Source organism: Miscanthus floridulus, chromosome 19 (assembly GCF_019320115.1).
Source record: "Miscanthus floridulus cultivar M001 chromosome 19, ASM1932011v1, whole genome shotgun sequence".
Classification (NCBI taxonomy): domain Eukaryota; kingdom Viridiplantae; phylum Streptophyta; class Magnoliopsida; order Poales; family Poaceae; genus Miscanthus; species Miscanthus floridulus.
This window is the reverse complement of record NC_089598.1, coordinates 1,669,995-1,687,295: the sequence shown is the minus strand read 5'-3', so window position 1 is coordinate 1,687,295 and position 17,301 is coordinate 1,669,995. Positions and strand designations below refer to the sequence as shown.

The window sequence follows — 17,301 nt, the reverse complement described above, 5'->3', positions numbered from 1 at the left end:
ATTACTAACATATATTATAAGACCTCTCATGCCTATTTACTGTACAGGCTATCGCCAAAGAAGAAAAAAGTCAATATAAATGGAAGCAGCTAGGCGAACTCGCCATGTCCACAGGCAAGCTTGGCTTTTAAACCTTATGAAAGTTTGTATTTGACATTTAAATAACTACATTGCTGAGAAACAAGTTTTCAAGAATGGAATGCCTCTTCTGTAGTTTGACGTTTGTTTTTTTGGTGATCAAATAGTTTTGGGTCCGGCCCTTTAATGTTCTCAATACTTCAATGGAACATGTTTTCCTTGCCAAAACTCTTCATGCGAATCAGAATGATGTCAATTGAGACATGACCTAAATTGAACATATCCTATCTGTATTAGCTCGTGAATAATAGCTTATTGGCATGGGTATGCCACAACTCTACATTGCAGCTAGAGTTGGCGGAGGAATGCCTTCTTCAAGCGAAGGATTTAAGTGGCTTGTTGTTACTGTACTCATCTCTTGGAGATGCTGAAGGAATTGAAAAGCTTGCTTCTTTGGCAACAGAACATGGAAAAAAACAATGTTGCTTTCCTCTGCCTTTTTATGCTTGGTAAAGTGGAAGATTGCATACAGTTGCTTATAGACAGGTAAATCTTGTTTGCTGTGATTAAATCCTTGTTTTGCTGCTCTTTCTTTGAAAGCTAAACATTATCTTGTGTATTCTGCAGTAACCGTATACCTGAAGCTGCATTAATGGCACGATCATATCTTCCTAGCAAAGTACCAGAGATAGTAGCAATTTGGAGAAACGACCTCAGTAAAGTAATTTCTTAATGTTCCCATCTTAGTCTTCTTACTGAAAAGTGTCGTGCCATTCGAAAAAACATGCTATTATCTTATTCTTTTTACTGTACATTGTATGCAGATTAATCCAAAAGCTGCAGAGTCTCTGCCAGATCCTTCTGAATATCCAAATTTATTTGAAGACTGGTAGGTTGCTCTAACTGTAGAAAAAAAACATTGCTTCTCAGAGGTACACATTATCACACAAACTACTATGTTCTGTTCTACCATATTGCTTATCAGAAGTTAAAAAAAACATTGAATCACAGAAACTGCTTATTTGTTCCAAAGAGTAATGTCACCATTATTGCATCTGCTCTGAGTCTTGAGCCCTGACCACCTCACAGTTTTTGATTAAGTAAAAATTTTGCAATAACATAAATCTTTATGTGTAGGGGCCATTATCCTCCTGCTGACCGGTGCTTGAATCATGCTGACAAGTCAGACATGACTCTTGTTGAAGCTTTCAAAAGGATGCAGGTCATGGAGCATGAGGAACTTGAAGATGCAGCTGAGGAAAATGGAGAACCTGATCAACTGGTATCTCATGTGCATTCTGCTTCTTATTGTCCATTTTGAACATCATGTTTCAGTATGCCACGAGGGTTTTAACTCAACTTCGTAACATTGAAATTATTTCAGGTATGTTACGGCTGTCAGGTTTTTAGTAGTGTGGAAGTTCTTAATCACCAGTGTTAGCTTACAGTGCTTTGTGTGGCCTTGAGGTTTTAAGACGTTCTAAATTTTGCGTTGTGAATTCTTTATTACCACACATAGAAAGTGCCATGATTTCAAAAGTATGAATAGTATCTGTGTCCGGCACCATATTAAAAAACCTCCAGTCTTTCGGTTTTTGTGCATAACATATCTACATTAAACTCCTAATATTGTTTTCATGCAAAGATTAAACATGTTTCTTATCTGCGCCTTAACCAGGTGATTTATCGACGCGCGCGATGGCGCGCGTAATGGACTAGTAGATTATGGATCGGATAAGCTCAGTATCCGGCCTTATTTGAGGCACGTCACGGATATGTTGGCACTAGGTCATCCCCATCCCGTAACTGTCGATGATAGTCGATGTGGCTGCAGCTGATTCACCTTCCACACCTTCTTTTAGTCTTTGTGCATCGCCGCATCTGGCTCCAAAAATCATAAGAAAAACGTGAGTGCGCAGGACAGCTCTTTGTATAGAGATGAGCTCGCCTCGTGGTACCTTCCTGCAGGTTCAGCGAATGTTGCTTGGGGCCAGTTTGGTTGCAAAAAAATTTGGCAAAACACCACTGTAGCATTTTCGTTGTTATTTAGTAATTAGTGTTCAATCATAGTCTAATTAGGCTTAAAAGATTCGTCTCGTGGATTTCGTCTAAACTGTGTAATTAGTTTTATTTTTTATTTATATTTAATGCTTCATGCATGCGTCAAAGATTCGATGTGACGGGGAATCTTGAAAAATTTGGCGTTTTGGAGGGGAACTAAACAGGGCTTTGGCTGGGTTGACGCGTATGTAGACCTGGCAATGAATTTGGTGCTAACGTCCGTACGAACCGACCCCGCGCGTGACGGCTAAGAAAAAAAAAAGAAGAGAGATGTGCAGTCAGGCGGAGCCCGCACCGGTCCACCACAAGGCAAAGGGTTTTTGTGGCGAAAATTTTCATCACAAAAGCTTATTTTTTCACCACAAACCAGACTTTGTGGCGAATTTTTAAATCGCCACTAGTCGCCACAAATACTCGCCTCACAGATACTCTAGTGATGAATTTTTGTTCCCCACAAATGACCATACTCATTAGTGACAAATTGTACTGCCACTAGTAACGGGACCATTTGTGGCTCATTTGTTGTCACAAAAACATATGCATTAGTGGCAAAAAATGATGCCACTCATCATGTTTTTAGTGGTGATAATAGTTGCCACAACTATACAGAATCTATGGCAATATAATTGTCACAATTACCATTGTAAAAGTGACAAATTTTGTGGTCACTAAAGACTACATATTAGTGATAGAAGTTTCGCCATTACTTGAGTTTGTCGTGTCGATGCTTGTTCTCACTATTAAATTATAATTGTGTCTAATTGTTTACCACAATATGTATGGGAAAAAGTGGTAACTTGTTAACACAAATACTTTTCATTTGTGATGCAAACTAATCCTCACATGTAAACTACGGTGGCAAACCTTTGTCACAAAAAATTATCTTTTTGTGAGAACTGACAAGACAAAATGTATCAATAGTTTCATCACAAAAAAGCATAGCATTTGTAGGAAAATATTAGTCTGGACAAGTTTTGTCACAAAATAAGTTTCAATTGTGTGAAACACATTAGATGTTGTGGCGACCAAGTTATCATTATTATACTTGTTGTAGTGACAAAAATAGCTCAACAAATGTACATTATAGCAATATGATTATTTCAAATCTGCACCAATAATATTTATTTCAATAATTCAAATTTGGCATTCAAGCATTACATAAAACTAAGAACACTCAAACCTCAAAATAACTCTCTTGACACTACTTTAAAGTCTCACAATAATTATTCAACTAAAGTGTTTAAACTCTAAGATGCTGGAGGCTGTGAGGCACCAATGCGTGCAATTAATGCAGCTATTTGATGATCAAGTTGTTCTCTCACTAGGCGAGCAACTTCTTCACTCTGTGCTTGATGCAAAGAACTCATCTCATCACGTTGGGATTGCTGCTCTTCTTGCAGTTGTGCATTTGTTTCGACCACCGTGGAAACTTGGCCTTCCAAAGCTTGTGCTCGTTGCTCAGCAGCCTCAGCACGTTGCTCAGTAGCATCTGCACGTGCTCGAGCTGCAGCTTCACGCTGTTCTGAAGCCTCAATTTGCACCTGCAATCTGATTCTTTCCTCAGCCACTCGGTTTACAGCACGAATGCCAACACCACGTGAATGGTTCGGCTTTCGACCAAGAACTAGTGCGAAGTGCTCCACTATTGGCACGGGCGCAGAAGAAATCTTTTCTTGATGTATCCCAGCAGCTTCATGTAGTTTGGTCTGCAAAGCATGAAAAAACAAACTAATTAAGAACCCATATACTACACAGCAGGCAAAAGCGTTCATGTAATGAATCATAGGTATGAGCACAAATTAGCTATAGGATAGTGTAACATCCAAATGTTCTCAGAGTTGCTACTGTTCAAAAAAATCTACAAACATGTTATCTAATAATTGAAAATTGCAGACAAATTAAATAATATATGAAATTTACAAACAGCTTAATAAAACGATATTGTTCATGATTAGAGATACTGCAAACTTTTCGTAGTGCCTAGACTTTTCAACTCATTAAATGAACAATACAGAGACTACATTGCAGAGATAATAACCATGAAAGAGTCATACATAATTCTACTACCATACTTTTTCATACAAAAAACACACCACTTCCACCTAATCCTAGTTCAAAAGGTAGGATACAGATTGACAAATGTGAAACCCAAAGATGCCATCAGAAAGGGAAGTAATATGGTCATACCATTATTTCTTCACCCGTTGGAATGGACCATGTCCCACCAGCCTTTTGATATGTAGCCTTCCAAACTTGCATAGTAGTAGGCCATTCACCAGTTTCTGGGTCTCGCTGCATTAGAATAACAAAAGCATATATTCACTAATTCAGAACGATGTGTAACAGAAAAAAATCTGCCTAGTAACTATTTTCCTCACCAGATCGTAAACGATTTGAGCAATTGATCTAGTTCCTACTTTGGACCCCATCTCTTGCTTTCCTCAGTTGATAGAGTTTTGGTTGCTCCTTTTCTGGTTTACAAATTGCATAAATATATCATTAACAATTATGCAGCACTGTAATTTAGGACATGAGTCATATGTACCTGAAAATCATCATCCGTCCACAAATTCCTTATCAACCATTGCCAACCTTCTGGTGAGACATGTTGTGGCCTTGGCTTGTTGTTTCGGTAAGCTTGAAGTAGACGGTAACGCCGATTATTATATTGACTCTCTACTTGTCTCATGGCACAATCTTTATCTTCTTCTGAAAGCTCAGGAAACTTTTGCTGTACAGCAAAGATATATTGTAATAACCGGCCACTGAATGCAATGATAACCTATGCATGCCAAATATATTCATTTCATATGAAAAGTAGGTCACCTTTAGTTTTCTCCAAATAGATGTAGTAGTACCAGGATGAAACTTATCCATGTCCCTCCACTTCTTCACTTGGAGTGGTACAGTTCTTACAAGAACTGTTATCTCACTTTTAAATAAACTAGCATGTTCTCCACACACTTTTGCAATCTCTTTAGGGAACTTTATATCAATATGCTTTCATTTTGCTCTTCTCTTGCGAAGTTGATTGTTAATTGTAAGTTTTCTTCCACTCTTAGCAAGGCCTAGTTAATTTATGGAAAAGAACAAGGGTAATTAAATGTAATGTTTGTACTCTATAGTGTCAAGAATCAAATTTTAGATTAGTATAACATGTTGTGACATGCTAAATGTAGCACTTGTTATTATGTCATATAAAGAAATAAATGTAGATCAATATAACAGTACCTAGCTAAATCAGCGAAATAAACAATGGTGTAAAGAAGCAGGTTTCAGATTAGCGAAACACCTTCAGTGTTGTGTGTTGCGGCATTTATTTGATTATTTTCATCCATTGCCACATCTGAATCAAATTGATCACGTTCATTGTCAGTTCGAGAGCCACGTGAACGTAACCTGGTTGTTATTTCACCTGTAGAAACAAAAATAGGCATTTTGTAAATTTTACATAACTAAATACAACAGAAATGGCTATCTTTTATTGTACCATTAGCACACGAAGTAATGCAAGTGAACACAGTTGCAAGTAATATAACTAGGATTTTTGACATCGGCATGAACACAAACCCCATGTGTTTGTTCATAGTAGCTCTCGTTCAGATCTATGAACAAGTAATGGTGCATTCAATTAAACAAGAAGTCAAGAACGTGCATGTTCTCATGGAGATTATTAATGGAATCGCTATCAGTACTAATAAGTCGAGTTGCTGATAACTAGAAGACACATCACATGAACTTAACAAAAGATCATGTAAGTTTTCTTATACACTAGAAGCAATATAGAAACATTATATTAGAAACGAGGCTGCAGAAAATTGTAGCTTTCCTAATTTCCTTTCATGCAACATGCTACAATACATCAAAATTTTTACGCAAAGAAATATTTGGTGGTGCTGAATGTATAAACAAACCTATACCAGAGGTCAATTGGTCCCTTGGATCTTTGGATAAAGCAGAGGCAAGCTCATCAAATTATGTATCCATTTCAGCAATTGTTCGTTGAGGCACCCATGGCGGCACCCGTGGAGCCATTTTCCCTGCAAAACAACAATGGAATTGATGGAGAAATATAGCCATCAAATTAATGGATATTTTACCAAAAGAAACAATCTGACGAAAAAAATAATTTGAGACATATACAAAGGATGGAAACAATCTATCAAAAAACAATTTGAGAAATATAAAGTTGGACCGGGCTGGAGGCATGGGTGTCGTAGGTTGGTGTCCAGTACAAATATGGTATGGATGTGATGCATATTCATAGATCGAAATCAAGATATCAGTATAGAATTGGAGGTATTGCATCTTATTGCGGTGTAGAGATGGCGGAGGCGGCGACGATGGCAGTTGTGCAAGCCGCAGTGGCGGCGGCCGTGGCGGTGGCCGTGGCCGTGGCGATGGCGGCACTGGCCGCGGGCATGGCGGCCGTGGTGGCGGCGGCGGCGGCCATGACGAACTGGATCAGAGGCCGGGGATTTTCCGCATCGGCATCATGGATCCGTGGGGTATCGCATCTTCTTGCCGTGGCCGTGGCGATGGCGGCACTGGCCGCGGCCACGGCGGCCGTGGTGGCGGCGGCGGCGGCGGCCACGACGAACTGGATCGGAGGCCGCAACGACGGATCACGGTGGTGGATTTTCCGCATCGGCATCATGGATCCGTGGGGTGGCCGGAGGCATCTGGGCGTGCGCGATACATGGCCTTGGCTTTGACACAGGATAGGAGTAATCATTGGGGGCTAATAACGACGATGCTGGCCGGATGGAGGAAGACTTGGCAAAAAAAAGAAATACTAGTAGTAGTATGTAGTGCACCTTTGTGGTCGCCTGTTTCTCTCCGTGAGCTGGCTTTGATTGTTTGGTAGATCCGTAGATGATGGAAAGGACTCCATGTATGTATATATATATATACTTGATGTCCAATGCAATATGGCGGGAGTAAAAAAAAAATTCACGGATTAATTGGAGGGAAAGGTGAATGGATATTTGGAGGGAACAATTTTTCACCAATTATAATTATTAAGAGGAAAAGAGTGCGCTCAATTTGAAAAAAAACGATAAACAAGGCCAATAATATTTCTACTAGAGATATAATGTGAAAAAAATATAAAGAAGGTCCATAATATTTCTACTAGAAATTATAATTTTTAATACCAAATTTATTTTATTGTGTGTTTATTGGAAAAATATTTTTGTTATTTTTTAGATAGAATAAAATTCGACTTCAAATCTCTTCGAATAAGACGCATCACTTGACAATTAGTTTTCTCTAAATGGTCCTTCCATGGTATTTTCCAAAGAAAATAAGGTTCTTTGAATGCCATATAACTAAATTTCAACAAATAAAAAGACATGTGTGGCTAGAAATTATACATAGCGGGGGTCAGTCAAAGATATTCAATATGGGTGCGTTCGGTTAGCCAATTAAGTCTGGTTAGCTCAAGCCTGGCTTCAACAATACAAGATGAACTTGTTTGGTTGCATGACCTAGCTTAGTCTGTATAAGAAATGATACGTTTTTGTTGGTTGCTTTATCTTGTAGCGGGAGGTGAGGCGAGCGGATAAAAGGGCTAGCTCGGGCCTAGCTTCACGAAAACGGCCGCCCACCTCGTTCCTGGCTGGCCTGACTAACAGGTGGTCGGTGGCTTCAAGAAGCCTGTCTAATGAGCCCAACAGGGCGACCAAACATGTCAAAAATTGTTAACTAGAGCTTGCATATATAAGAGTTGGGGACCAAACCAAACAAGTTGAATTGAGACTCATCTGTTTAGGTTCTTATGGTGGAACCTGGCCAGCCATGTTAGTCACGATGTAGTTGCTCCTATTTTTCTGAATTTATTCCAGTGTGGTGATTAATTTGGACGAGTGTGCGTGTATGCGTATATAACAAATATCATTAAACAAGTTAGGATTAAAGTATGAGTATATAACAAATAAAGTGTTAAACTAATAATTAAATATATAAAAATCATAAACAAATGATTATTTAGATCATAGATTAAATATTTATAAAAAATAATATAGAATATCATAGTTTTCTACTCATAATATCATGCCAAATATCAACATTCGAACCATATTAGTCTTGTTTTGGCAAACATTTTGTTTGCAAATAACTAACTCATATTTCGATGACTAATAAAGCAAATTATGGTGCTTTATTAATTATTAAATCTTTGTAAAATACAAAATCAAGTCCTTAACAAGTAACCAGGCTGCCTGCCATATTCATCGGCATTAATGTTCACCACAAAAATAGAAAGAAAAAGAAAATAGAGCGAAAACCTCCTATATTTTTGGACCAAGATCAGGTAGCCCACGAATCTGAACTCAATACTCAATGGCTACCGCTTAAACCCTAAACAGCCCCCAAACTGCTATGGCCGCCGCCCGTTGATCCATTTGCTTCTTATCACCGATCCACTGGTGCAGAGCTGAGATGCTGATGTCCAACACCTCTGCCGTCAGGTAATACTTTTGATCAAAATACAAGTTGTCCGCACTATCATTCCTGTTTCCATCTGAAGCCTCTCCCCTTTCAAGACCGTACACGTGTTTGTTCTTGAAGCAGCCAGATGCAGGAATACAAGTTCACCACCACGAGGTGGCAGAGGAAGAGCATGGTAACCACAAACAATCTGTAGAGGTTCATTATTGTGTGCCTAAAAAACCATCATGTCTTTGATCAGTAAGAATCAGAGCCGTCTGATGGTATTTGTGAAGCATGAATATGTCAGGCAAACCTTAGCCCATCCTATAACTTTTTCATCATCAACAATCACTTCATGCTTCACATTTACTTCATATTCTTCATCTGATGCGGCACCTTTGACTGAACTGTCATACAAGATGTGTCACAGTTCACAATGATATGTATTCCAACATGATCAGTAACAATTTCGGAGAAAGAAAAGATTCAACTACTTCACAATACCAGGAAATCATTATTCAAAGGTTCACCTTTCTAAAGATAAACACTCCACGCTTTGTGCGCGCTTTAATCTTCTAGAGGCAGGAGAATGCATGGACAGAAGATCTGGGGAAGTATTCCCATTGTCATATATGTAACTTGCTCTCCCAAAGCTATCACAACGTGGTTCCAAGTTCCCTGATATACAGTCTTCGTAATGCTGGAAACTATGCCTTGCCTCCTTCTCAACTTCTCTTACATAACTAGAATCTGAAATCTCACTAGCAAATATACTCTGGGAAGAATTAGGCTCCCAGCTCCTGAACAAAAATGAAGACATGTCCCTTTCTGATGGAACACTTGATGAAGAAATGAGACCTGATATACTGTTGACAGGTACAGCATATTCTGTCCAGTCAATGTATGGAATCCCATTTGAGGAATCAAAATCACCGTCTACTCCATCTTGTTCTTTCACAGGACAAGGAACTAGCTCAGGCAGAGCAATTTCACTTGCAAACTGCGTTATCCTGTCAAGCCTCTCATGTGCAATAATTCTGTTCATAGAATAGACACACCACCATATCCTTAGAACTGAATTGATGAAATCTTGGATCAAAATATATAAATATATGTTAGATCTAAAAACGAACCTGTTTAGCATCTCATAGTGTAGCTCAAAAAAGGTACCTTTGTAAGTAGACAGTAACAACGTGGTGCAGAAACCAAGAAACGACTTGGCTTATAGGAATTAGGGTTTAAGGGTGAAACTGCACCTAGTATACCAGGTGCCTTTTGAACTATTTCCTGAACATGCAAACAAACACCATATAATGGTGCATTGTCTGATACCTGGTTCATAAACAACAATATTAAAAACATCAAACAAGAGATGTAATAAGACTCACAAACCTGTAGGTAGGAAAATGCAATATCAAAATAATCTAGATACTAACATCCAGGAATTATAAAATGAAAGATTCTTCTTAATGCAATGATATCGCGTATTCAAGAAAAAAAATGGAAGATTCTTCTTAATGCAATAACTTGACAAACTGTAGTTTTGTAAACAATTCATTCCTCAATGACAGGATGGTTGTGGACAAAAGTTGGATGGACATATCCAATAGGAGGCTTCCCCGATACGAAGAAGGAGCTAAAAAATTTATTGAGTTTGCTTTTTCTGGCTGCAGTGCGGACAAGCTCCTTCGATGTCCTTGTAGAATCTGCAAAAACAATTACTTTGCTGATCAGATATCTATAATGGAGCATCTCATGCTGAATGGAATATGGAAAGAGTACAGAGTATGGGATCATCATGGAGAGAGTGTGTCAGATTCAGAAGACAGTGACGACAACATGGAAGATCATGATGACTATGGTCTGCGTGAGATGGTGAATGATTTTGGAAATGCTGTGAATGCCAACTTGGGATCATTTGATGGTTCATCACCTTGCTTGCAGGATGACACGACCGCATCTACAGGTCCTACTGAAGAAGCTAGCAAATTTTATAGACTTCTTGAAGAGGCAGACAATGAGCTGTACCCAAAATGCAGTACCTACTCTACACCATCGTTCATTGTGCAAATGATGAACATCAAGTGCCTATATGATTTGAGTGGAAATGCAATGGATGCTCTATTTACTCTGTTTTGGAAGGTACTTCCTACCAAGAATAAGGCTCCAAAGTCATTCAACGATGCTAAGAAAGTCATGTCAGATTTGGGATTGGATTACAAGCGTATAGACGCATGCCCAAATGATTGCATTCTGTACAGAGGTGATTATGCTAAAGCTGAGTCATGTCTAGTGTGCAAGCTTTCTAGGTAGAAAAGTGATGACCAGAACAATGCATCCAAATCACGAAGGCGAAGAGTTCGAAAGGTTGCACAGAAGGTGCTGCGCTATTTCCCATTGATACCAAGATTGAAAAGGATGTATATGTGTTCCAAAACTGCAACTATGCGTTGGCACAAAGAGGAGCTAGTTGATGATGGATATTTGAGACACCCGGCAGATTCAAAGGAATGGAAGGATTTTGACAAAAATTTCCCATCATTTGGATCAGATGCGCGCAGTGTTAGGCTTGGGCTTGCTAGTGACGGATTCAATCCTTTTGGACATATGAGCACATCATACAGCATATGGCCCGTTGTTATTGTGATGTATAACCTACCTCCTTGGATGTGCATGAAAGATCCTTATATGATAACTTCAATGCTCATTCCTGGCCCTAAAGCACCTGGCAACGACATTGATGTATATCTACAGCCATTAATTGATGAGCTGATTGAGTTGTGGGGTGGGGTGGAGGCCTATGATGCTTCGACGAAGCGTAAATTCACACTAAAAGCTGCATTGCTCTGGACAATTAATGATTTTCCTGCTTTAGGGAATTTATTAGGAATGTCCACAAAGGGAAAATATGCATGTCCATCCTATCATACCGACACTTGCTACCAATGGCTAGCCAATGGAAGAAAAGGTTGCTACATGGGACACAGGAGATTCCTACCATCAAGACAAAGTTGGAGGAACAATACTACTTCTTTTAATGGCCAAAGGGAAAGGAGATGTGCTCCAAAACCATTATCAGGGGCTGAAGTTCTTTCACAATACAAAAAGTTTACTCAGGTACACATACAAAAAGATTTAAGTCTATGCAGCTTTCTTTTTGTAAATAAATATGATATGAGTTATGATATTTTGATGTAATTTCAAAGGTGTAACATTGCTATCATTATGCTGCCATTCAGGTTATATTTGGGAAATCTGACAAGAAAAGGAAACGTTCCAGCACAGTGTATGGTGTTTGGAAGAAAAAGAGTATATTTTTTCAACTCCCTTATTGGAGCAAATTGACACTAAGACATAACCTAGATGTCATGGACATTGAAAAGAATGTTGGTGAAAGTTTGGCGGGTACCTTGCTTGGACAGGAGGGGAAGACAAAGGATAACATTAATTCTCGATTTGATATGGAAATCATGGGAATACAACCAAAACTTCATGCGACTCCCACAAATGATGGAAAATTTTTATTTCACAATGCACCTTATACACTTTTTTGGACCTAAAAGGAAAGCATTTTGCGAGTTCTTGACAAAAATCAAAGTCCCAGATGGTTATTCTGCAAAGGTATCTAATTATGTAGACGCAATAAATGTTAAAATATCGGGGATGAAGTGCCATGATTACCATGTGTTTCTGCATAGATACCTTCCACTATCTATTCGCGGCATGCTTCCGGCTGATATTTGTCTTCCAATAATTGAGCTATGCAACTTTTTTTGAGAAATTTGCTCAAAAGTGTTAGATGTGGATATCCTTAAAAGGCTTGATTCTTCAATTGCTATTACTCTTTGCAAATTAGAAAAGATATTTCCTCCATCCATGTTTGATGTAATGATGCATCTACCAATCCATTTAGCTCAACAAGCAATGGTAGGTGGTCCTGTGCAATATCGATGGATGTATCCCATCGAGAGATTCTTGCGCAGACTAAAGTCATTTGTAAAAAACAAAGCTCATCCAGAGGGAGCAATTGCTGAGGCTGTAGTGTTACAGGAATGTGTGACTCTTTGTTCTATGTACTTGCATGGAATTGAGACAAGAATCAACAGGCCAAGCCGTAATGATGACAGTGGTGATAACAATAGCAACACACAGCTCCAGATTTTTGCCAAAATTGGAAGACGGCTTTTTGGGAATAGATATTGTGAGATGGAGATGAATGAATTGAACAAAGCACAAGCCTACGTTCTAAAGAACTGTGAAGAGGCTTCTCCATATACAGGGTAAGCCACTCCTAAGATGTTCATTGAACTGTGGACCTCCAATTTTGTAACATCTATTCTCCTATGTCACAGCATTCACAAGGAATATTTAAGGACACAGAGCACCAAAAATGTAGACAAGCGGCATGAGAAAGAGTTCTTTCAGTGGTTCAAGAATCATGTAAGTATAAGGATGTATTTATTACATTATTTCTTTTGGGTAGCTTAATTAACTACTGTGCTTCATGTAGATATCAACTATGTATTCCAAAGGAGATCCTTCTGTTTCTGATGAATTGTTTGATCTAGCAAGAGGACCCGATACTAGAGTGACACATTTCTCAAGTTATATGGTCAATGGATGGAGATTTAACACAAGGGACAGAGACGCCCTATTTCAAGCACAAAACAGTGGAGTATTTGTCAAGGGCGATGAAGGAACTAGAAACAAAGATTACTTTGGTGTCTTGATAGATATTGTGGAGCTTTTATTTGGGACTCATAAGGTTGTTCTTTTTAAATGTGAATGGTGGGATGTACATACAACAAAGGGAGTTAAAGAAGATAAGTATGGGTTCATAATGATAAATACTACTCGCAGGTTGTCAACAGATGAGCCATATGTTTTGGCTTCGCAAGCAGAGCAAGTATATTATGTGAATGATACTCAAGATCCAAAATGGTATATCGTGGTAAAGACTAAACCTCATGATTATTTTGACACTCCTCCCACTGACGAAGAAGATGCCACTACTAAATCAAGTAAATCCAGTCCTGAAGCTTGCCAAGAAAATGAAGTAATAACTGTGCCGAATCCAAATACAATAGAAGATGATGACACAAGTATATTGGACACACCTCAAGTTGAAGCGGAAGCTGAAGGTATGCCTGTGGCTGTGGAAGGTAATCCGATACTCCATTACGAGGGTGACGTTCAGGATGAAGATGAGCAACAAGAATCTAAAAGTGATGACAGCGAAGGTGGTGAGTACATGGATTCAGATGACGAAGACAGTGAATCGGAAGAAGAAATAGATAACGACTAGCAAATAACTGATAATCAAGCTGAAATTTCTAAAGGGAATATATATATATGAGATGCAGCTTCATCTCCTTGGTCACTTGCTTTACAAACACTACACAGTAGTGTCAAACAAATAAGCATTTAGGATATCATGGTCACTCTGGCATTTTCAGCTATGTTTTATTTCCTAATACTTATCAGTTTTCCAAGCCCTGGTAATATGATATATATTCATTATAAACAAGCTATTCATCCACAAATTGTCAATTCACGTATTACTATGGCCATCCGGATTTGCGCTTGCTTTTGTTCGTTCTCACTAATTTTACTTCCGTTCTGGATCCTTACAAGACAAACTTGTGTCTTTTTGTTTCCACAACCAAATTAACTGGTACATAAGTCACTAAAACCTAAGATAATAGAGGTCTAATTTCTACTTCAATTACAGAATTACAACATAATATACTAGTATTATGTAACTAAACATAACTAAGGCATTTCCCGTATGCAATGACCAAGGTTCAAGTGCCCAATCAATGCCACTGAAACATCACTAAGGCATTTGGCAATTGAGCGTCTAGCCTACATTCAAACTCCAGACAATCGAATAGGCAAATATGGTGAATTGATCAAATAATCTAAACTGGAGAGCAACAGTGCTTACTATCCAATCCTATGACCTCGGATGAGCCGCCATGTTAGGCCCCTGGCCACACGAGCCGCTAGCTGCACAGGCGGCCCTGAAGCTCGAGTGCTCCACTACAGACACGCCCGAGCTACGACCGCCCGCCAAACGCGGCCGCCCGCCACATGCCTGAGCGGGCTGCCCGCATCCCTACCCGTGTTGACGCCCACAAGATGACCGTACCCGGCTCACAGTACGGCGCGAGCAAGCGGCTCGGCGTCTTCCTCCTCGGGCGCAGATGGCCGCGGCCAGGGACGCAGCGAATCCGACCTTTTGTGAGCTCGTCGAGATTGGCAGCGGCGACCGTGGGCGAGCTCGTCGAGTGCGAGGCGAGATTCGGTGGATCCAGGTGGGAGCAGGGATGGCCGGAGACCATGGGCGAGCTCGTCGGCGTGGAGCAGAAGCATCGAGCTGGGGGCGGCCGGAGACACTCGTCGAGATAGGCGGCTGCGGCCGTGGGAGAGCTTGCTAAGTGCTGCACGTGCGAGCTTTGGTGCAGCCATGGGCAAGGGCATCGACGGCCGACGACTATGGGCGAGCTCGTCGGCGCTTGGCGGAGCTCTAAGCTTGGGGGCGGCGGGAGATGCTCCGTCCAGTAATTGGAGCTGCAGAAAACTTGAGAAGATATTGTTTCAAAAAAAAAAGATAAGGTGGAGTTTGACTGACAAGTGGGACCCATGATAATACAATATTTACCACTAATTATTTATCATACGGAACACATGTTTTTATCACTAATATAAATATTATATAACAAGAAAAATTTATTTTCTCACAATTAACTTGGTAACAAGTGACAAAAGAATATTTTGCCACAAAAATTTCTCAGTCATCAGCTACCATGTGGCGAAGCAAAATTTTGTCACAGATTAACGTACTAATAGTGGGGGGAAATTGTTTAGTCACAATTAAGATGGTAAATAGTGGCAAAATACAATTTTGCCACAACATTTTCTCACTGACCTTGAACCGTGTGGTGATATAATATTTTGTCACCGGTAGATGGCAAAACTGTGAGGAAATAAATATTTAGTCACAATTAACCTATTTATTAGTGACAAATTAATGTTTCATCACTAAATTCGCCACCGAAGGTGCATCCTGTGGCGATATAGTAGTTTGCCACTAATAATCGACGCAATAGTGATGAAAATTAGTTTGGTCACTAATAACATGGGAATCAGTGACAAATTAAGATTTCGCCACCACATTTTATCACTAATGCTCGGTCTTCCTGTAGTGGTCCTTTCCGCGGGACAGTGCATGGGAGCATGTGCAGCCACTCGTTTGGTGTGGGGTGTGTCGACGAAATATGGTCGGCAGTCCACCGAGGGGGGTGCCCGTGGTGGTAGATTATCGGTAGGATGCGTGTAATCAGGAACCGGATGGTGACACAAGGCGCAGAGACAGCGATTTAGACAGGTTCGGGCCGCCTGATCGACGTAATACCCTACGTCCTGTGTCTTTGGTGTATTGTATTGAGATGTATACCGTATGATCTGTCCCTGAGGGGGACCCCTGCCTCTCCTTATATACTCTGGAGGAGGAGGGTTACAAGTAAAGTATCCTATTTGGTACTATTACAATATCTAGTACAACTTGTAATCTTGCCATGTACGCCTTGATCTCACGGGCCGGGCCACCTCGGATGGTGCGGCCCATGTACCATCTTGTGGTACCCGGGGGTATATCCCCCATAGCTAGTCCCCGAGCGCCATGTATTCTGATGCGACACGCCATTTTAACCTTCTCCAAACAGTGAGGCTTGAGTTCTTGACATCTCCGACCACCATTGTCGCCGGAGAAGTAGGTTGTCCGAAGAATGTATGGTGCTCTTAAGAAGAAAGAAAAAGATTTCCGTCCCAGGAAGTGTGCCCACTTGTATTTCTGAAAAGAAATGTAAGTGCGTCTTGAAGCGTAGCATCTTTGATCATCAGAGGCGTAGTGGTCGAAAAACAAGCACATTCACCGCAAGGTGAAGTGTGCCCACTTAGTCCCCGAGCCTGGTAGTAGGTGACTTAGGCACGTGGTGCCAGGGTCTAAAAAGAATTCCCAGTTAAATTGAGAACCCAATCGTCGTACAGGCGATACGAGATGCACCGACAGGTGCATCGTACCGATGTAGTCCCCGAGCTTGCTGGAAGGCGAGGTACGAGCCTTGTAGCAAGGTCTAAGTGAGAAAAAATATCCCAACTGTATGCGAGTTGCTAGTCACATGTAGTCGAGACGCAAAGTCCCCGAGCCGTGGTCGGAGAGTGGTCGGGGCAGTCCCCGAGCACAGGTCGAGGAGCGAGCGACGAAGTCCCCGAGCCGTGGTCGGAGAGTGGTCGAAGCAGTCCCCGAGCATAGGTCGAGGAGCGAGCGACGAAGTCCCCGAGCCGTGGTCGGAGAGTGATCGAGGCAGGCAGTCCCCGAGCACAAGTCGAGGAGCGAGCGACGAAGTCCCCGAGCCGTGGTCGGAGAGTGGTCGATGCAGTCCCCGAGCACAGGTCGAGGAGCGAGCGACGAAGTCCCCGAGCATAGCTCGAAATTCCTGCAATATAAATATGTAGAATAGTAGTACATGATGTATAAAATAATAAATTATGGAGAAAAAATCAGCAGTGAAGAAATAGCGTATGACGCTCAGCAGTCATTTGCAAATGAGCATGATGTGATAAAGCAGTTGGTGCTTTGTAAACATCAGTGTTAATATGAAGTTTGTGTTTATACTTAATATAAATCGTCCGACCAGTTAGTATGTAGCTGAGCCTCCAGCCCTA

At 40.6% G+C, this 17,301-nt stretch overlaps 2 protein-coding genes and 2 pseudogenes across 2 annotated transcripts; 2 read left to right on the top strand and 2 right to left on the bottom strand.

Annotated features, from left to right (window-relative positions):
* Window positions 1–432: 432 nt before the first annotated feature.
* LOC136527151 (coatomer subunit beta'-1-like) lies at window positions 433–1,012 on the top strand. The gene is made up of 3 exons (XM_066519769.1): window positions 433–624; window positions 706–799; window positions 903–1,012. The coding sequence occupies exons 1-3, from the start codon at window positions 503–505 to the stop codon at window positions 969–971; spliced, it is 285 nt and encodes a 94-aa protein (XP_066375866.1). The 5' UTR covers window positions 433–502; the 3' UTR covers window positions 972–1,012.
* A 2,374-nt stretch (window positions 1,013–3,386) lies between these two features.
* On the bottom strand, window positions 3,387–6,787 carry LOC136528742 (uncharacterized; annotated as a pseudogene).
* Window positions 6,788–8,492: 1,705 nt separating this feature from the next.
* LOC136528741 (uncharacterized) lies at window positions 8,493–9,616 on the bottom strand. The gene is made up of 4 exons (XM_066521717.1): window positions 9,102–9,616; window positions 8,885–8,978; window positions 8,729–8,803; window positions 8,493–8,615 (listed from the first exon to the last, which is right to left on the bottom strand). Exons 1-4 carry the CDS (start codon window positions 9,614–9,616, stop codon window positions 8,493–8,495), a joined length of 807 nt encoding a protein of 268 aa, XP_066377814.1.
* Window positions 9,617–10,124: 508 nt separating this feature from the next.
* Window positions 10,125–13,876, top strand: LOC136528739 (uncharacterized; annotated as a pseudogene).
* Window positions 13,877–17,301: the final 3,425 nt, after the last annotated feature.